General features: G+C 49.0%; 4 protein-coding genes across 4 annotated transcripts; 3 read left to right on the forward strand and 1 right to left on the reverse strand.

The window, feature by feature from the left end:
- Positions 1 to 112: 112 nt before the first annotated feature.
- Positions 113 to 12,052, reverse strand: TOM1 (E3 ubiquitin-protein ligase tom1; the record flags this gene model as incomplete). The annotated part of the gene is made up of 2 exons (XM_064894790.1): positions 113 to 11,950; positions 12,005 to 12,052. The coding sequence occupies 2 exons, from the start codon at positions 12,050 to 12,052 to the stop codon at positions 113 to 115; spliced, it is 11,886 nt and encodes a 3,961-aa protein (XP_064757477.1).
- A 1,626-nt stretch (positions 12,053 to 13,678) lies between these two features.
- Positions 13,679 to 14,650, forward strand: TSC13 (Very-long-chain enoyl-CoA reductase; the record flags this gene model as incomplete). Its single annotated transcript, XM_064894791.1, has 2 exons — positions 13,679 to 13,718; positions 13,767 to 14,650. 2 exons carry the CDS (start codon positions 13,679 to 13,681, stop codon positions 14,648 to 14,650), a joined length of 924 nt encoding a protein of 307 aa, XP_064757478.1.
- A 642-nt stretch (positions 14,651 to 15,292) lies between these two features.
- On the forward strand, positions 15,293 to 18,169 carry LTR64_000407 (uncharacterized protein; the record flags this gene model as incomplete). Its single annotated transcript, XM_064894792.1, has 2 exons — positions 15,293 to 17,780; positions 17,814 to 18,169. The coding sequence occupies 2 exons, from the start codon at positions 15,293 to 15,295 to the stop codon at positions 18,167 to 18,169; spliced, it is 2,844 nt and encodes a 947-aa protein (XP_064757479.1).
- Positions 18,170 to 18,632: 463 nt separating this feature from the next.
- Positions 18,633 to 19,743, forward strand: MNN11 (putative alpha-1,6-mannosyltransferase mnn11; the record flags this gene model as incomplete). The annotated part of the gene is made up of 2 exons (XM_064894793.1): positions 18,633 to 18,933; positions 18,980 to 19,743. The coding sequence occupies 2 exons, from the start codon at positions 18,633 to 18,635 to the stop codon at positions 19,741 to 19,743; spliced, it is 1,065 nt and encodes a 354-aa protein (XP_064757480.1).
- Between the last annotated feature and the right edge of the window lie 1,511 nt (positions 19,744 to 21,254).

The raw sequence follows: 21,254 nt of genomic DNA on the forward strand, positions 1-21,254 counted from the left end.
CATACATTCTCCATCCCCATTCTTTTCGACTCTAACGCCCGGCTATGCATCCTGTAAAAACAACGTACCCTGTCTCACTATTGCATTATTGTACACAAATCCTGCGCCCCCATTATGCGAAACCGAAGTAATCTGCACCAAGGCTGATTGCCGTCGAGATATTGTGCTTCATGACTTCGAAACTTTCATAAGCAGGCAGATCAAGCTGATTGAAGCAAGTATGGCTAGTTGGTAGACGGTTGGTAGAAGGATCCTTGTGAATGTTACACTTTGTCAATCCAGAAACACCCTCAAGTTCCTTGAAGCCGTTGAGAGGAACCTTGCTTGTGCCAGTGATGAACTGAAGGAGTTTCGCTCGTTCTTCATTACTCATGGCTTTGACGATTCGCCAGAACCAGACAATCTGCTGACTGCTAGGGCTGTAATTGTGGTACTCGGTGTTTGCTTTCCAGTCGTCGACATCAACCTCTGGCAGACCGGAGATGAGCAGTTCTAATTCTTGCTCATTAAAGACGGCGATGAGCTCTGCAGGGATGATGTCGTGAAAGCCACCCAGGAAACTATCCAGTTGCTCTTTGACAGATTCTGTGAGGCGGTACTCGACTAAAGCTTGCACATACTCTTTCTTGTTCTCCTCAGTGACAGCAATGTTTCGACCATTGGGAATGAGATCAATCACCTTCTCCTCACCAAATTCATCTTCGATCACGCAGAACTCTTCCGTGAGAATATCTGTAATGTCGTTCTCTAAAATCCAAACGAGCGACTTGTAGTAGTCGACGTCGTTGCTCTCTAGGTCTTTCAGGTTAGGCTTCTTACCGAGGATTCGCTTGTATACAGCTCTGCTGAAATGGCAATCGAGGACACGGCCTTCATGGAGCGCCTTGCCGATGATTCGACCGATGAATTTGAAGTATAGCAAGTGCTCTGGATTGACTCGACTCAGCGGGCTGGGATGGAAAGTTGTCTTGTCTGATGCTACTGGTTGGAAGAGTGCATAATTGGGATCGAACATTCCTCGCGCCAGGACTTGGAACCACTCTCTCGTGACTCCGCCTGCGTCGACACCTTCCTCGCCGTTGAACCGAATGTTGAGCTTGCCGTACTTCATCTCATCAGCGGACTTGAAATAGAGCGCTTTGTAAGAGTCGATGAAAACTTGCTCGCGACGAACATTGAGTTGAAGAGGTGGCTGAGGATGACGCTGTGCATGATGTCGAGAATGAATCTGCTTGTTGAAGTAGTTGCGCTTGTTGTCGAAATCCAGGACCTTGCTGTTCTTGATCAAGATCGAGAAATGGCCCTGCATCAATTTCGGACTTTGACGCACGATGTCATTGAGGATTTTGCGGTGGTCCGAGGTGAATTTGAAGAACAACTCTTCAAGCTCGTCCTGGTAGGTAGGCGCAATAGGACTTGTCACGACCACCTCTTTGACCTGAACTGGCGTATCCTTGAGCGTGGTATGCTTGCAGACAACCATGAGCGACTCGATCAGTGGCAGTAAGATATTAGCGAAGCTGATCGTATCGCCTTTCTCCTCCACAGCTGTAAGGCACTCGCTTAACTTGCTCCACAATGGACTAAGACCAAGATGTTCATACGACAGTGTCAATACACTCTTTGATGGTTGATCGGAAGCAGTGTCGTCCTCTTTCTTAGGTGCAGAGAGGTAATCCAGTGCTTGCAGAACTCTCAGCAGCTTCACTTGATCCGAAGTGCTTGCCGAGAACTTCGCCGCAGCCGCGCCCTGAACATCCATACTGGATTGTGCATCTTCGATAGCAGGCAGTAATTCATCAAGTTCTCCACAGATAGCTTCTGACAGTGAATGCACATGACCTGTCAGCTCCTTTCCGAACTTCTCACTGGTGCCAGGGATATGTGCCAAGCTTTGCAGGGTTTCCAGCGTACAACGGAATGTGTCATTGCCGCACTCAGGTGCAACGAAGATGTTTGTGATGAGCTTGAGGTTGTGCTCGGTGACGTTTGGCGGCTCAAAAGGTCTCTTCTTTTCCTGCTCAAGCGCTTTGCTTTGATCGGACACTTCGCTCTTGTCTTTGTTCGATGCTTCTGGGAGCGACTCCGTAGCTTGAGGCGCATCCTCCATTGCAACATCACCCTTAGCTTCTGCTGTTTTGTCTTCATTACCTGAGGTCTCGTTCTTCGACAACTCTTCTTTCTGCACTTTCTCCGCTTGTTGTCTCTCCTTCTCTTGTTTCATGAGGCTGGCAAGAGGAGATGTGATCACAGCGAGTAACGCTGCTAGATAATGCAAGCAACTAGAGTTGTCCATGATGAGTTGACGGTCGAGCAGACTGATTAGATCATTCACTGGATGAGTAGTATTCTTGACTTCCTTTAATTTGCCCTTTGTTTTGTTCTTGCCCTTACTCGTCGAGGTCACGTCAACTTCTCTCAGGAAAAGACTTTTGACATGGGGGTTTTGTCGACATATGTAGCTCAAAACGTGAAGGCATTGTTGTACCACCATGATTGGGGTAACATCTTCACTCAGACTTGAATATGGCTGTGACGACAAGGTTCGCTTCAGAGGCTGTGGCGTCTTTTGCGATCCGCTGGCTCTGGCCCGAAGAGACAAGCTAGCTAAGCTCTTCTCAATGGCTGTCACATCCGTTGAACCTTCCTTCAGAATAACTAGGAGTAAGCTTATAACCTCATATCTGGTCTGTCGATTGCCACAGACCTGACTTAGGATATGTAGCAGATTTGATTTCAAGGAACCTTGCTGCTGGATGAACATTAAGCGAAGCAGGGTTGCAACCCCAGCTTTGTCGACGAGTTGCACAATCTGCTGTCGCTTGCTGTCACGTTGATCCTGCTCACGTCGAGCTCTTGCAGTTTCAAGCTCGTGGTTCATCGGCATTCTTTGGTAGAACATGCTTCGCGCATGAGCACGTCCTTCGGCCGCATGTTGTGGATTCAGAGCATTCAGTATCTCAGGTGGTTGCTCTGCGAGGATAGCACGCCGCAGAGCTGGTTCCAGGGTTGCTAGAAAATCGTCCGGTTCCATGTCTCCTGGCTGAATACCGCCAACCACAGCCTGCGCTTCACGTCTCAGTCTTTCGCGTTCACGACGCCGCTGAGTCGCAACTTCTTGTGCACGAATCTCTTCGCGAATGTCTTCTGGTAGGGCATCAAGGAATTCCTGATCAATAGCGCTGTCGTCGTTTCCTTGTTCATGTGCCTGCTCACGTCTTACTTGATATTGTGCCGTAATGACTTCTTCTCGTAGATCCTCCGGCAAAGCCTCCAGGTATTCAACGTCAATGTCAAGACCTGTGATGTCGAGTTGGCGCCCACGAATTGTAGTGTACCTTCGAGTAGGCTGATCTGGCACCTGTGCTGCTTGGTTGGAAGGCTCTTCGGCCTGAACATCCTCCATAACATCATCGCCTTGTTCATTGTCCACGTTCTCTGTGGCACGGGCTTCAGCTTCGGCACGCTCTTTCTCCTCGGCCTCAGCTTTCTCTCTAGCCAGACGAACTTCATCTTCTTTCCTTATACGCTCCTCCTCAGCCTTGCGCTGGACTTCGCGTTCAGCTTCTGCTTGGCGTTCCTCCTCGGCCTTTCGTCTTCTCTCTTTCTCCTCTTGTTGAGCGAGAGGCACCAGAACAGCGAATATGTGCGTTTGGATTGGCTGAATAGTAGTAACCGCATTTTTGCCAAAGACCAGCTGTATTTCTTGCTGCCATCTAGTGATAGTGGACATCGGAATGAACTGCGCACTACGCTGTGGGTCTTCTCTTGGTTGTCTGTTCAGGAAGGCCGACGGCATTGGTGGTGGTCGCATTAGTTCTCGAAGACTTGGCGGATTTAGATTGAACTGAATGCGACCGTTCTGCAAGAAGTCTTGATCGCCTCGCTGAATCGCGCCCATAATAGCATCGAGGATTGCACCATGGCCACCGAGGCCACCGAGGCCCATGTTGCCACCCATAGTAACAATGGCTGGGGCTCCCTCAGTACCGGCCACCATGAACTGTGGTACTTCGGCCCCACCACCACGACCTTGCATGCCGAAAGTGAAGGCTCGACTTGAAGGAGGTTGAGAATCGTAGTCACCCCCTAAAACGTCTGGACGCTGTAGCAAGGGATTTGTTCCATCCTCGGCAACGTTGCGACTCGAAGGTGCATGGCGATGATGTCTACTGCCCAACAAGTGGTGTTCCATGGCATGGTCGCTCATATTGATCACTCCGCGACTGAGAAAAGACGGAAGACCGCCTGCTCGATTGTGCCTGGCTCGTCGAAAGACTGGCGGAGGAGGTTCTTCCCATCCCCACTCGTCGTTCTCGTCATAATCAGGGCCGTCAAGCATCATATCGAAAGGCTGATCGTATTCCATGCCCCCGTTGTCGTCCACTTCATCACCATCTTCGTCTGGGTCATCCTCTTCATCGTTGTCGTCGTCGTCAGGATCGTTGGTTTGCAGAATGACGTTGGTGTCACGAATCAAATCAGAGTCGTCCAAATCAGCATCGTTGAGTTCTCTGAGTAGATCGGTGAGGTGGGCGGCAGGATTGCGACCACCAGCTCCGATGATGGGTAGTTCATCTTCGTCGAAATGACCATCGTCGTGGTCCTCGTCTTCCTCATCCTCTTGGCCCTCCTCTTCATCTTCCCAATCATCTTCGCCACCTTCATTCTCGATGCCTTCGGAGTCTTCATGCTCGATCTCATCATCTTCCATCTCGATCTCAATGTCTTCGGCATCGTCTTCTCCGTCGCTCTCAGCCTCGTCATCTGAAGAGCTTTCTGACTCATCGTCATCCGGATTGTGACGATGATGGTGATGGTGACGATGACGATCAACGACGAACTCAATATCCATAGGGACATCGCCTGGGAGACCTTCCATATTACCGGGACCATCTAGTGTTTCTTCGAGCTCCTCGTCGCTAATGACCTCACCATCATTAGGTGGCGCCATTTCGTCATAATCCATTTCGGCGTCGTAGTCGTCGTAATCCATTTCCTCGCCATCTTCTTCTTCGTTGTCGCTGTCTGACTCGTCTTGACGCGCAGGGTCTAACATACCCAGAGCAGAGTTTCGGTATAGGTCGGGTGTTTCCTCGCGGTCATCATCGACATCTGAGACCTCTGAAGAAGCTTCGGAGAGGACGTCGGTCGTGGTCTGATCGATGATTCTGGGAAATTCATCAGGATGATTGAGATTGATGTCCATGGCTGTGGCTGTCAACTCCTTCAATGGGCGTAGAATGAACTTGATGACCTTCTTCGCATTAGGAAATGAGAGATCGATATCGCTGACAGCAGACGTCAGGATAGCAATGAAGTTCTTCTCGAGCATCATGCGTGCAATGCGCTTGTACGAAGTGTTGTTAGACAGAACTGAGCCGTCTTGACCTGATGGTTTAGTGATAAGCTTGTTGAACAGCTCGCCAAGACACAACAATCGTCCATAGCGAGCCTGTGTCGAGTCTGAAGCTGAGGTAGTGTCTCTAAAAGTCTTGAGAGCATGGTCGAGCACAAATCGACGGACATAAGCCAAATCTGCTTCCGTGCCACTGTCGTCGATCTGACGTGGCTGTGTGGGATAGCGTGACCCGCCAGCCGATCCCGATCCCTTCTCGCCAGTCTTGGCACAAAGACCGACTATGACTCTCATAGCCCATTCAGATGTTACCAATCGCTTTCGGCAGGCTATGGATTCGTCCTTGTCAACATAACCGGACGATACCAGTGAAGTGAGCAAATAATTCAGAACTCCCGATCGAGCTTTCGATGGTGTTGCGGCAAGAGGATCGGCTCTTCTAGAGAAGCTGATAAATTCCACCTTGGTCTGGTTGTAAGAATAGAGAAGCTCAGTCAGGCAGTGTAGTAAGTAGCATCGGTACATGAAGATGGGATGCTCGTCCGCCTTGAAGCGCGGTTTTTCTGACTTATCAGTAGTCGTTTTTGGAGCACCGGAAGCACTCTGACCGTCCTTTGCCTCGACGTTGAGCGCACTGCTGGTATCAGTATCTTTCGTGCCTTGAGGAGACGACTCCTGATCATCGACATCCTTGTAGGCCAGTAATTCGGTCAGGATGAAATGGACTACACCATCAGGGTGTTCAACGACCGGAATTCTGAAATCCTGCAGCTTGTCATCATCTGTAGCCGCTGGCGCATTCGTTTCAATGCTCACAGTTGGATCCTCTGCAGTGTTAGCTTCCGCTCCAGCAGCCAACTCTGTCGAGGGTTTGTCCTCAGCCTTTTCATCGCGAAGTCCCAGAGTAGAGCTGGCGCCAGGTTGACCACTAGTCCAAGAGAGAAGTTTTACTTTCTCGTTAGTAACCTCCACGAACAGAGTGGGAGATCGTAATGCTAAATGGGCCAGATCGCGCAAGTAGTTCGAAAGATCTGGTTGCCTCCCAGTCGATCTGTTCTTGAAATAGGAAGTTATTTCGGTGCCCATTATCTGCTTAATAGTGCCGTCATCCTCAATGACATGACGCAAGACCGTCATCAAAGCACCTTGAAGACGCATAATCCATCTACCACTCAACTGCTTGACCATGAGAAACAGCTTCTGTAGATTGCGTCTCTGGCCCTGCAACTGTGCTAACTTGCGATCCCGCGTCAAAATCACCAGTACACGGACAACAGCAAAGGCCATTGAACTATCCTTACCAACCTTGGGCAAAACTTCTTCCATGAGCTGGTTGAAGATGAACTCCTTCGAAGAAGTATCAACAACAGTGATATGTGTGAGCTTCGGCTCGTTGTAAGAGTCTACGTCGTTAGGCGGTGTCCAAGTGATCTCATCAGGACTTGCGTCCACTGCAAGCATCCTCTCGACGATCAGCAATATGGGTCCAATCCAAGGATATGACTTGCTATCACCAGCACTTTGCCCAGATATTCGCAGGAACTCCACGAGACCGTCTATTGAGTCCTGCATAACTTTTAGGGTGCTTGATTTGAAGTTGTCGTTGTTGCTGAAGAGGCCAATAAGATGAGCTGTCGCAGCAATTTTCTTGCCATGATTGTCGTCGACGTCTCCATCAATGTTCTGAGACAGTAAAGAAGACATTAGCAGATCTGTAACCGTCTCCCACCAGCTTCTTGCAGCCTCTTCGTGCAGTTTAGCCGCGCCAGCCACGAGAAGGTCGTTGAGTTCGAAAATGAGATTCGGATGACTGCTGAGGATGTTATTACAGCGTTCTGCAAGCTGTTCACGAATCGATTCTCGCTCAGCGTCAATAGTTTGCTTTGAAAAGCGTGGTGCAGTAACCCCAGCAGGCCGAGGTTGATTTAGCATGACACTGAGATCCATGGCTGACGAGGTTGTGCCCATGCTTCGTGCATTTGAGCGACTAGAGCCGTCCACAGGCGGATTGATTGCAGTGTTGGAGATGCCATTGCTGAGATTCATGTCGGACACGTCTACAAGGTCTTCATCCTGGCTGCTGTCTTCAAGAACAGTAGTGGTAGGCCCGCTGATAATGTCCATAGTGGTAGGCGGACTGGTGACCCGCGAAACAGGAGTTTCGTGGGCCGAACCTTTGTGCTTAACTTCGTTGGCCGGAATTGGCAGTCGTCGTCGACCAGGGTTGTCGTTCAAGGCTTTGCAATATTCCTCAGCATTCAGCATTTGTGGTGCATGCGCTACATTACAGCGATACAATGCTTCTTCTGCGACATCTTGAGCGAAACCTTTTTCACGAAGGATATTGATCTTGGTCTTATCCAGATCATACTTGCGCTTTTCATGAGGCTTTGGTGTAGGAAAGTCTTCAGCTCTGATAACGACATTCTCTTCGTTGTCTCCTTGAAGGGTATGCTTCAGAATGGCAGCTAGTCGACGAATGACATCAGGTGAAGCTTGCTCAGCATACTCACTATCCCAGATTCGACGGGTTAGTGGCATCGACTCCATACGCAATTCCAGCAAAAGTTGGTTAGGATTGAAGTAGAAAGGGCGCTCGCGATCAGTGTTCTTCATATACCCGGTCTGAGTCGATTGAATAAGGTCATGGCGTGTCAGATCTTCGAGGAGCTCCAAGCAGATTTTGAGGCCAGCATTCGCAGCGAACACAACAGCCTTGTCTACCTGGCACAACTTGAGCTCTTCATAAAAAGCTGTGCCTATGGCATCCAAGTTCCTGAGTCCTTCTGCTCGTCTAAAGCAATCCACAATGAATGACTGAGTAATAGAATTGGGAGGTACATTGTTATTGTCCTCCCACAAGCTGTCGCGAAGTCTGGATAAGACGACTGTAAAGTACTTAAATCGCCAATCTTTGATTCGGTCGTCATCGCTCCCTCGGGAGAAATGAGACATGAACGGGGGCTTCAACTGACAAGTCAGCGCCTGTGCTATGGCCTCACCAACTGCGTACAATTTTTGCTTGATTATGGTCTCGGGCTTCTTACGTCCGCTGCAGCTTGAGCCAATACGTGAGAACATCGTCGAGATCGCTGCTGGCGTCTCTGTCAGGAGATATCGCAAAGTTTTGAGATTTTGAAAGGCAGCTGTTTCCTCAACATCCTTGAGATTGTCTGGAAGGCTGGGCTTTGTCGAGCCATCCTGCTCGGCTTGCCGTGAATTTGACACGTCAAGAATGGTATCAACATCGTGGTCGCCCGTGGAATAATTGCCGGGTTTCGTAGCATCTAGCCAGGTTTTCGGCATCAGTGCTAGAAGAGAGATCTCTTCCCTACAGCAAGCAGCTGACAATTTTCCAAAAAGAAGGATAACCTCTGATAAAATGTCTGCGACATTGATTTGAGTCAAGACACTGTTGTGGTGTGCCCGTGTGGCATAAGATGGGGGAGTGAACACCTCGCCAATCACACGTGATATACAGTAGATGCTCATCAAGCCTCGAACAAGCGTTGTGCCATTGACTTTCTGTGTTACTGGTGGCACTGCGATGTCAACATCCATGCCCGAATTTGGTACCGAGATTTCCAGATGTTGTCCAAAGTAGCATTGCATGTCACTTGGACAGTAGTCGATGAAGTCAGTCAATGCGTCCATGCATATGTGTCTGGCGCGATCTGCTAGGAGTGGCAGAACTAGGTGAGACTTCTCATCAGCTATTTGACGAACGAGGGTTGTCAGATCCTGTATCAGTAAACCATCGGAGAAAGCATCCTCCTTTACTGGAAGGGTCGAGAGGGTAACAAAGTCTAAGATCAGATCTGTGGCACCAGCATTCAATGTTTCTTTGCACAGAAAGTTCGTGTCGAAAAATGCTGCAAGGAAGCTGATGACAGGTCGAGCAAAATCCAATGCAGTCAATCCGTCAGCGTCTTCATCGTTGGCGATCCGCGCCAAATCCGATTTTGGTGTCTGGCGAGGTAGCGCAAAGTCCAAGGTATCTTTAGTGGGCAAAAGAAGTGGCGCAAACTGTGAAGCAGAATTTTCGTCGGGAGGCATGTCGTCTGCCATCAGTGCTTGCACGCCCCCATCAACTACTATGCCAGAATCGTCCTGAACCCAGATCTTGGGTCCTGCACCGATGAGTCTGAATTTCGTCTTGCAGATGTATCGTACTCGCGCAAGCATTGTCACGACCGAACTGACGACTAGATCTTTGAGCGCAGGATGATGTCGAACAAGCTCATCGAAGGTGGAACCAAGCTGGACGAGTACGTTGCTATCTCTAATCGCTTTGACGTGCGCCGGACTCTCGAAAAGTTCGAAGAACTTTCCCAGTACATTCGAAGCAACGAATTGGCGATGTCCTGTCTCAGTCAAGCAGATTGCACCAAAAGAAGTGGCTAGATTCAGAATAGCATCTGCGATTGGAGGGAGTCCCAAATTGGGCTCGGAGGGAACAGTGGAAATGGTACGAGGGGCACTTTCTGTACTTTCCTCCTGCATGGACTGTTGGGGTTGAACTGTGGAAAGTAAGGTTGAGATGATGCCAGCCTCTGAGACAATTGTATAGCTTGTCGGCTCATTGTTGAGAAAGCTGCATATCGCCGTCACAACTTCGCTCCAGGTATGAGAGCCGAACTCTGCCATGTGAGACAAAATTAGGCGGAAGGCATTCAACAAGCTCGCTGAATCCACGAAGCCACGGAGTGCACGGTCTGCATGATTGCCTTGGTGCTTGGAAATGTCCTTTACCAACATGATCAATTCGCGCAAGACGTATTGTTGCTGGTAAGGTATTTTGTAATCCACACCTGGGGTCTTCCATTGTTCTGAGATGCCTTCACCGTTCTCGTAAAGTTCTAGAGCCTCTTTACTGAGCTTTTCTGTGGTATCACAGGCGATGGTGAAGACGCCATACGAGTTTAACACTTGGAGACCATCCTTGAAGTGATGGAATATATGTTCAAGGAATTTGAGAATCGACGCGTGAATTCGAAGAGCTCTTGAGGTGGTGATGTGCAGACCTGACGCATAAGCTACAATGAGATTCTTGTGGACGAACTGCTCCGTAGATCGAGTGTTGTGTGGGCCAGTCTGAGTCACGAAGATCGCCCAAAGCATGAAGACAGCATGTCGCCATTCATCGCCTGCACTGTCACCGAGTGCTTCATCATCAATGGCTATGTTTGCAAGACCTTTCTGCACGAGCGAGAGTAGGAGGCCATGGCTTGAGTTGGGAGCCAGCGAAGACATTATTTCGGTTGAGGTTTGTCGATATCTGGACAAGATTGCCAAAGTCTCCATAGCTAGACTTTGTACGTAGAGAGAAGGACCAGAACCTTTCTTGGGATCGCGAAGCAACTCGACCAGTTGTTGGACAAGTTGCTGACGTAAAGCCACATTTGAGTCGCCATCGAAATACTTTGAGGTAAATTCTTCCTCCGAATAGACTTGGCTGACCACGCCTAGAGCTGCAAGCCGGATGCATAGAAGCAGATTTCTTGTCTCGCCTGAGCCTAGCATTCCATAAGCCACTCTGAGCTTGTGTAGAAACTCGTAGCGGGTGGTTGTTGGCATTGTCTCCGATTCCTTTTGGAGAAGTGCTTCAGCCGTAGTGTTCATCAGATCAGAAGCTTCAAGGTCGATCTGTCGCAGATCAGACTGATCAGACGGAATAGCTCGAGTCGGACCATTGTCTTTCGGTGGTCCAGCAGTGCCAACAGCCTCGTGCCGTCGCAGAGGTGATGGGGTTGAAGGTGAGTCTGAGGTGGTGGTACGGAAGGCTGCTGGACGCGTGCTGGAGGTCGAAACCGTTGGAGGCGACCAGACAATTCTTAATGCAGCTACGGACGCCCAATCGCCTCCTTCAGTGCTGTCGTCGGATGGTGATTGTGCGTGGGCAGTATTTGCAGAACTTGGTCGAGCCAAGGCGCGAAAATCGTTCGGGTCGGCTGTAGTTGGAGTGCGGCGTAGCTTGGCTTGTGCAGTTTTCTCTTTCGACTTGGGAGTTTTAACGGGTGACAGCGGACCTCTTCTTGCAGGCACTCGAGGGACAGGGGTCGCAAGCTTTTGAAGTTTGTCCAGGTCAAAGTGATAGAACGATGTGTGGCTCGGTGACTGAGGGCCGCGATCGGCGAAGCGCTGAGCAAGGACAAGTGTGAGGCGAAGGGTCTCGTGTAGAGTGGTCAGAGAAGTGGTGTTCAGTAGGTCGTTCAGTCTATCGGTGCTATTGTACAAGGTACGGTTGCCGCATTTTTCTAGTAAAAGTCTGGAGAAGGCCAAGATAGCCTGAAGCAATACCTGGTCACCATCTTCGGCCAGACCAAGCTCCTCGAGCTCAACGACATCAGGATTGGAGGATCCTTCGACGAGCACAGTATTATCAAAAGGCTTAGCCTGAGGACCAGCACTTAAACCATATACCTCATTGATCTTGCGCAATACTTCATCAAACCGGTCTAGTGCCTCGATCCAGTTGTAGAGATCGCCACGAGGAAACGGCCATTGTGCTGGAAAGGACGCAAGATGCTTTGGCAACTGCACGAGCGGTAGAGTAGTGGTTTTCTCGATGAACTCTGCCAACGCTGGCGACTAGTGGCAAGGTTAGCAAGAAGGGTACAAGATTGATGTGAAGCCTACACCTACCAAGGACAGCTTGTGTTTGTCGTTCGCCTTCTTCTGAACCTTCCCCATCTTCACGAAGGTACTGCGATGTCCACTAGGGACCGCATGGGAAGTGAAGAGAGACGATGTCGCTAAACGTCTTTTATTGCTACTCAATCACTGTATCCTTCGAATGACGACTTTGTGATTTACCAGAAACTTCGGACGAGAACTGAGCTTTGTTTCTCGCGTCTATGACGTTCGTGCTTGTAGACCTTTACTTTGCAGGAAGAGCGCCGTGCTGAGAGTCGAAGATTGAAGATGAGCAAGGACGTTGACTAGTGCAGGAGTCGACCTTTTAATCTCTTCGGTATTTCGACGAAGGTACAATATGCGCGGCGGATCAGTGGGTCGGGTGGTACTGAAATGAGATGCAGACTTGAGTGAAGTTTGGATAGGATCGATGTTTGATGGACGAGAGACTTGCAGAAGCATAATTCGTTAATTACTCCAGGCACCATGGAGATGCGCTAAGCTGCGTCATCTTGCCTCAGGCATCAAATTGTTCAAGCATGAATTACTTTCTTATGAAACTACTGTACTACTACCAGTAGCTACAAACGACCAACGTTCTACTCGTACCATGTCGCATATCTCTAGACATATTGCCATCACTAGACAGACGAAGCTGGAAATCTGAAGAATTCCACGAGAAGCCGAGTCAAGGAAAGAGGCTAGGTGTCACTGCGGTAGAGCCAGCTTATATTTGCCCTGTTACTCGAATAGAATCATGTTCACCTATTTATACGATGTCCGAAGGTCAACAATATCACAATGTGGGTGTGAAGGAAAAATGGCAGAGGACTAGTCAAATTTGGTATTCATCGAAGCAGCTCTTGCTCACGGAAACCGGGAGGTACTGATCGAAGCACGACTGCAATAATAATCTTCTATGTTGCATTCAACGTCTCTTTTGTCAATATGACCGTACTCTTAATATCTGATGCACAAACGCGACTCCTGTAGTGTCGGTGCTCTACAGTGTGTTCCGCTAAGACACCAGGTGTGGTGGGACAGTCCGATCCACTTAGCGCGCCGAATAGGTGTGCCCTCGATGCTACAGTACTCAAGAGTAGCATCGAGTGGATTGTATAGCCGTGCTCTCGTTTTAACCTGATTTAGCCTTAGACAATCCATTATATACGCTAATGCATACTAAAATCTACTATCTTCCACTGTCTAGCCCACTGTACACCACACCTAGAATGTACAGTCCGATTTTGCGGATGGGCTACGCCAAATCGGACTGTTCATCGTACGGTACACCACACCTGGTGTCTTAGCGGAACACACTGCTAGTCGGCGTCGTAAATAAATTGCGTTACGAGCGTGCTCCTTTCTGCAAAGTCTCCTAGACGAACCCCGTTCAACTTTCTCATGGAGCCTATCACGACAGGAGTAGGAGATGTGAGTGGCGGGGTGATAGAGACACTAAGCGTGCGGGTATTGGAATATTGGTGGATCAACTTTTTCCTCGATTGAGGCGTGGCCGTCTGTCTCATTCTGCTCGCCTGTACAGAGCCAGCAACGTTTATCCTTTACCATCTGCGTAGAAAAGGTTCGAGCACACTGGCAGATGAAGAAGCCAGTAGTATCCAACCGTGCCAACAAAATACACGTCCTTTGTTACCAATATAGCATACTGAAGTCTTAGTCATGGCGAGCAAGACTATCGAGCTGCAGATACGTCCACGAGGTAAGTAGGCTGACCTGAAATTCGTACAGCTGCTAACAAGTGGTTCAGGCAAACCGATCAAGTCACTACCTGACACATTGACCCTGAACTCGTCCATAACCACGGCCGAATTGTACAAAGAGCTCGCGAAACAGACAAGATACTCGGTTCACCAGCTGCGCGTCACTAAGGGCAGTGATGGCTCTTTAATTACCAATGCCACAGATACCACAATCTATTCCACTGGCGTGAGGGACCAGAGTACAGTGTACGTGAAGGACCTCGGACCACAACTTGGCTGGCGTACAGTCTTCGTCGTCGAATATGCTGGTCCTATCTTTATCCACCCCCTGATATATGCCCTACGACCCTATATCTATTCAAATGCTCCCTCAGAAGGCTCGCATCTACAGGCACTATGCTTGATGATGGTCGTTGGACATTTTGTTAAAAGAGAGCTCGAGACACTGTTCGTCCATAGGTTTTCTGCCTCCACTATGCCCTTCACGAACATCTTCAAGAACAGTGCTCACTATTGGCTCCTCGCTGGTGTGAACATGGCTGCTTGGATCTATGCGCCGAATTCACCTACAGCTAAAGAGCCCAACTCTCTGCTCATGTTTACCGGACTCGCTCTTTACGGCATTGGCGAGCTTCTCAACCTCCAGAGCCATTTAACCCTAATGAATCTGCGCAGCCCTGGGGGTTCCGAGAGAGCCATTCCTCAAGGCTGGCTGTTCAACCTGGTGACCTGCCCAAATTATATGACCGAGGCTTTGTCCTGGCTTGGCGTCCTGCTAGTCAGCAATTTCAGCTTGTCGGTTGTGGTTTTCATCCTTGTATCCGTCGGACAAATGATGCAGTGGTCCAAGAAGAAGGAAAATAGATACCGAAAGGAATTCGGGAGCCAGTACAAGAAAAAGAGGTATACAATGTTACCTGGTATATGGTAGGTTATCAACTGGTCGGACGCAGATAGCACATACTACCAATCCTATGTCGGAATTATGTCAGCCTACAAACGTTTCTTACGCATTATTACTTGGTCACATGGACACCAAGGCATCCACAGCTCAAGTTCCTCTCGATCGGAAGCTGCCCAATCACGATAATGACTGATGGTCATTGCAGTAGCCAGACATTACATTAGCTATGTATCTGTCCATTCATCGCCAGAACCCGCAATGCCTACTTCTTTGCAAGCCTTCACGAGCAGAGGTGTATGACACCAGAGTTCGCCAAGGCCGGAACTTCGTGTTCATTGGCAAATCACCCGACCTACCTGAGTCTCGGCCATGTTTTAAGCGAGCATTCGTCGAATTGGTACTAGACCAATGCAGTCTTCATGTGCTCACGATACTGCCTGTCAGAGCCACCGTGCTGCAACTCACGAATCTGACATAGGTCAAGGCAGCCGCAAAGCTGTCAACCAGAATTGTGATGTTTAATTATGACTCTAGCAGTAAGACCATAGCTGGTGGCCGGACTCAGTACTGCAGCACGTTGCGAAAGGTTATGGTCAACCGCAAGATTGTCGATAGTCGGGCTTTTTCCTTCACCAAGTTATCCACTAGCCTCACATTCAGTATACAGCAATGCCTTTGACAAAGCACCAGAAACAGGACACTTCTGGAAGGAACCCTAAGGCCTGGCGTCGGCTTGTGCAGGGTGTGTTCTCTGGTTCAGCGTCCGTGAAAGAGCGGCAACCAGCAATATCCATATCACGACCTTCGGATGTGCAGCACGTCCTCAATGCACGCGTTCTACGTGAATGGTCGTCCGATGTGCTGGACTCATTGGACGCGCAAGAAGTGGATGTTTTTGAGCTAGAAGATGGTAGAACAATCGTTGTTGGTCCTGGCATGGCGGCTTTGCCGACCTCAACAACGTCCGTTGGAGCCTTCCGCACTCGAAGGAACGAATCCCAGAGGTACGACATGAACGAGGACGGTAGTGTGTACCGCGAAGTGAGCCCTCCTCGCGCCAACTATTTGAGACCACCTCAAGTAGATGCTCAGCCAAGTAGTCGACCACAATCGCCAATGGACCTCGATTTAAACTCGCGCTTTCGCTGGTTGCCTGAGGGTAATCGCCCAAAGTGGTACAGACTCTACGACGGCTGCGAACACACCAGGCTCGAGAATAGTGACAACTACTTGTGCGCCACCTGTCGGCGTATCGATATGTTCGCAATATTGAATCAACCCGAAGTAGATAGCATCCCTCCTCTTACTGAGTTTATTGTGCTAGGTCCATTGCAGGCCATAATCCAGAAAAGAGCTTGTGGCTTTTGTCGCTTAGTCATGCGCATGTGGTCCCTCGAGATCTTTAAAGTACTACCAGCGAACGCATCTGGGGCTGAGGTCGAAAAGAAGTTTGTCGACTCACTTGTCGCTGACAGCAACGATATTTACTATCTTTACCCTGTTCGTTTCAAATCCGAATATGGCGTTCCAGCCTTGCACCTCGCTCGCAACATCTGGAATGGGCAAAGGCAGAGCGTCGTGTTGAGCGGATCTAATAACATTTTACCTGCAAGAAACCTGGCCATCAGACCAGTCCACCGGTCTCAGCGAAGACTTGGACGCTTGGTCGTGAAGGACAGAATAGATACCGAATGGATCAGGACACGTCTAGCACTATGCGATGAGAGATCTGCAGGACCACCTCGTGGAGTCAGTGGCACTCTACGAGCAATTGATGTCAATGCAATGTGTATCGTTGATCTTGAATATGGTGCACGATATGTTACTCTGAGCTATGTATGGGGCAAGACCTCATCTATGCGCCTCACTCGAGAAACCGAAAGAGAGCTGTACGAACCTGGAGGCCTATTACGATTTATTGACCTCATACCCAGGACTATTCGCGACTCGATGAGACTTGTGCGGGAGATTGGCGAGGAACATTTGTGGGTCGATGCGCTCTGCATCATACAGGACGACGAACATGATCTAGACTCACAGATCTCGAGAATGGGAGAGATATATGGCCAGTCAACACTAAGTATTCAGGCCTGCTGTGGTGAAGATGCCTCATATGGTCTCCCGGGTATTGAACCTGGTGGTCGTCAAATCAAACAGGTCTGCGAAGTTGTTGGTCATACTGTTTTAAGCAACATGCTTCCAGGTGAGGAACTGTCTCAGAAATCTGTATGGGGTACAAGAGCCTGGACGCTTCAGGAGAAGTTCCTCGCGCAGAGGAAATTGATTGTTACGGACGAAGTCATGCATTTTTGGTGTTGGCACACCTGTTCACCTGAAGACGAGATCGATGCACACGAAAGCTGGCCAATTGGTACGAGGCACAGGCAGATGATCTTCTTCAATGACGATCACGATCGTGTTGTCAGCAGACGTGGTGCTATGTGTAACCTTGACCTCTTCGCTTTCATTATTTCTGACTATACTCAAAGGAATCTGTCTCATCCGGAAGATGCAGAAAAGGCTTGTCGTGGTATCCTCAACAAGCTGGCAGGCTATTTCCGAGGTCGCTTCAACTACGGTCTTCCAAACACAGAGATGGAGGATGCACTTTTGTGGTGTCCCATTGGTCCAAGCATACGCAGAATCAACGTGAGCACAGGAGAGCCGCTATTTCCAAGCTGGAGCTGGCTGGGTTGGATTGGACATGCGGCTTACCCCTGGCTGATCGAAAGAAGGTTCCCCCCATCCGGACTGAACTCACCACTGCTCTGGAAAACGATGGACACCAGTGTTCATTGTTATAGCGGACAAGATTACCGGCTATCAAGTCAGATCGGCAAGGAGTTTCCCTATTCTGGATGGGAACGGCTCGCACAAGATCCGTGGTGTTTCCAAGAGGAAGGAGCCTCCGCAGACGCTGGTTTTCCGTTTCTCCATCCGATAGAGCACGCCAGTCGTAGTGACAGGCTATGGCATTCTCTCGATGATTCAGCTTCCAAACAATTGCGCTTCCAGACACTCAGTGCCATGTTCGAGTTGGGAGACACAATCAAACAACGCAAGCAGAACTACAATTACGAACCCAAAGTCTTCCAGCTACAGGTGCTTAGTTCCGCTGGTTACAGCGCCGGTTATATTTATGTTCCTGATCCAGACAGTATGTCATACCAACAACGTACAGCTTTCACAGGCCGACAGGAGTTCATCATTGTGTCACGGGCAAGTTTAGACTCCGACCCTCGGGTAGGAACCGATTTCTTGGAGGAGAATTTGGTACAATCCTCGCTCTGTATGACGATGCCATCTTCAGCGTATGGAAGCACTCGGTGGGATAGAGGAGACGAAACAGCAGATGGGAGCAGTCTTGACCCGGACGCGTACTTTGACAATCGAGTGTACTACAAGACCAATCCATGGTGTCTGTTCAATGTGCTCATGATTGAACGCGATAGGTATGGTATTGCATATCGGCTGTCTGTCGGCAGAATTCACATTGGGGCATTTATGGCTGAAGATCCTGCGTGGGTGGACGTTGTGCTTGAGTAGCACAGGATAGTTCTCTGTTTGTCTCTCGTATCGACGGTAATGACAATCAAGATACTGGTATCTGCTTGCAACAGGTATTCGTGGAAACACGTCCTGGTTCAGCTGAGTAGTTTATTTGGCGTCCGCTATACACACGTAGAAAGTGCGAATCGTCAATCAATAGTTTAATACCCCTTATCTCTGGCCTTTCAATTCGAACATATCATTTTGCACTGCCGAAGCAGTATCTTGAATGAAATTGTCGCGTATAAGTTCAGTTCGCTGTGACAAAGTTAGGGGTTCACGTCTGTTCCACTACCACGTGCCTGGAGTGACTGCCGCAGCAAACAGATAACCCAATTTCTGCTGCAACACAGTCTTCCGCTGTTTCATGACACAGTAATAGGTTTATTGGTTGATTGTCTGTGGACGACATAGGCAAACAATCAACGCCAACGGCGATGTCGATACGCAGATCATCATAATGCATTTCGCCCTTCCTCCTCGAAAGACATCGTTTCCTCCTCCTTATGCTCGAGTCTCTGCCAAAAACTATTCCGAGAAACGACGCAGACAGATCCAATACCTTGCCTACTTGATCTTCGCCGTACTCACGTTATACTTGGTGGCCGCCTTCTTCACTGGTGAACACGTGCGCAGCCAGGATGGCACTATTTCACCAGGGGCATCAGTCGTCATTGTGACAGTTCTCGACGAAGTGTCTATGAGCAAGGACTATATATCTGTGATCAAAGAGAACAGGGACGACTACGCGAGGAGACAAGGTAAATGCTCTGCTTGAGATTAAGGATATGACTGACAAAAAAACAGGGTACCAAACCTTCTATACCAATACCACTACCTATGCTCACCTTACAAAACCTTCGCCTCCCTCATGGTCTATGGTGCCTGCGCTTCGTCATGCTCTCACAGCATACAGCGACGTCGATTACGTCTGGTACCTCAGTCCTCATGCCCTGATCATGAACCCCTCCGTTTCTCTATACGATCACGTCTTCGCCAACCTCACAAACTTAATGCAGAAAGACATTCCTGTGGTTCCGCCAGATAGCGTGATTCACACTTTCTCGCATCTCAAACCTTCACAGATCTACCTAATTCTGTCGCAAGATGCGGACAACGTTGCCCATACCTCGTTCATCCTGCGAAACTCGGATACGGTCTCTGTAGCAGCAGGCACACCTAGAGATAGCTGGTCGCAGTACTTCCTAGACGCCTGGTTCGACCCTCTCTACCGAGCTTATGCCTTCCAGAAAGCAGAGAACCATGCTCTTGAACACATCATACAGTGGCACCCCACTATACTGGCAAAATTGGCCATGGTCGATCAGCGACTCATAAACAGCTACAACACCATGAGTGACAAGACCGAGGTCGATTTAGACACTGATGTGGCACATGGCAAGCACGACAGTCAATACAGGAAAGGCGATCTTTTGGTCAATTTCAAGGGATGTTCTGAAAGTAAACAGCGGGATTGTGAGACAGAGATCAAGACCTTCTACAGAAGGTGGCAGGATGAGGTCGGTCGAATTGATGGTCGCAGTGGTACTGGCAAGACTCAAGCTGCATGATACCTGCTGGGAGTTGCTATGCTTCACGACTTGTATGAAATATTTTCATGTACTTTTAGGGGTAGGTTTAGATATAGACGTGCAACGATTGATTGAAACATCTCGGAGGTTGTGGAGAAATGTGAGCCTTCTCAAAGACGTAGCAAGCCTATAAACCATCAAGCATGCTCAAGTATTGCACCAATAATCTTGTCAATAGGAAGCAGCGACCGATTCAGTATTGTTCACTCAATTTGCTGGGCGTTCACGTCCAATCTCTCTCGTAATGATACTGATAACGAGGTTCTGGCACCACGAGATAAGCCGCATAGCCAACACATGCTTGATAGATACAGCAATCATCCTTAATATTGCTTGTTCTTATTCGATACCTCAGCCACTACGCGAAGAGGCTCAGACCTATACACTCCGGAACTCTGCAACTTACCAAGTACGATTTGAAGCAGAACCTATGCAGCAGACATAGGCGAAAGTCACTCGGCACACCAATCCTCAACAAGGAAATTCTCTCGAAAAGATCAACAATGACCGCCGCCCAAACCAGCCCTTTGGCTACGCTCAACCGTAATGCCATGCAGAAAGTTAGAGACAATACTGCGAAATCAGAGGTAAGCTTCCTTTTGTGACTGTCCCTGAAACTATTCTCCTCGAGCATTGGCAGGTACGCCAATCGGTGACGGTGAGTGACACGGATACAAGCAGGTGCCATGACTCCCGTGGTCATGGTGATGATCATTTTGCTGCCAGGATTCGACGCGTTTCCTGGTTCATACTCTCTTTCTATGCGGGGGGATTCCAAGACGATGTTTTAGCGACTTGAAGAGCTGCCATCGCAGTGTTCAAAAATTTGCTGTGAAGTCGGGTCACTTCGAAAACAGCTCTGCTCTTGACTGAAGGCTACCAAAAAAAAGCCTCACGGTATATATTGACCAATGATACACAGCATGGACTACAGGAGCAATAAAAGGATCAAGGGACACTCAACCGAGATCGTGGAGAACCTCACGGGCAACTTACAGCAATTTGCGGGGACCAGGCTTGCCGACTTTTACGTTTTATCCCGATGTCTGCATCATGCAGATTTACATGTGTCTCAAAAAATCGTGGAAGGTCTGACTGTACGAGTATTTCGCCTATACCTCGTCCTCGGCAATTCCTGAAATCCGCGTCATTAGATCATTCGGTACATTGAAAACTGAGCATACTAGTCGCCAATAAGATGTGTCGGTAACCTTCAGAACGAAAGGGTCTGTTGAGCGGAGCGGCTAAAGGACGATTTGCCAGTCTAAAGAAGTTGAACACTGACGAGGCTTGCCCGAATCAGCCAACATGGCTTCGTCCATGACTACCCAGGAAACTGTGAGCTACTCCATCATCATTGTGGCTTGAGTGGTTGGTGACACACCGTATTGTGTGTACTGTTTGAGCCTTCGTACTCATTGTGCTGGACAAGACTTTGCGCCCATGCTTACTATCACGCTTGCAGAATGGTTGCACAAGCATACATCTTG

This window comes from Lithohypha guttulata (assembly GCF_036872675.1).
Source record: "Lithohypha guttulata strain CCFEE 5908 chromosome Unknown scaffold_1, whole genome shotgun sequence".
Classification (NCBI taxonomy): domain Eukaryota; kingdom Fungi; phylum Ascomycota; class Eurotiomycetes; order Chaetothyriales; family Trichomeriaceae; genus Lithohypha; species Lithohypha guttulata.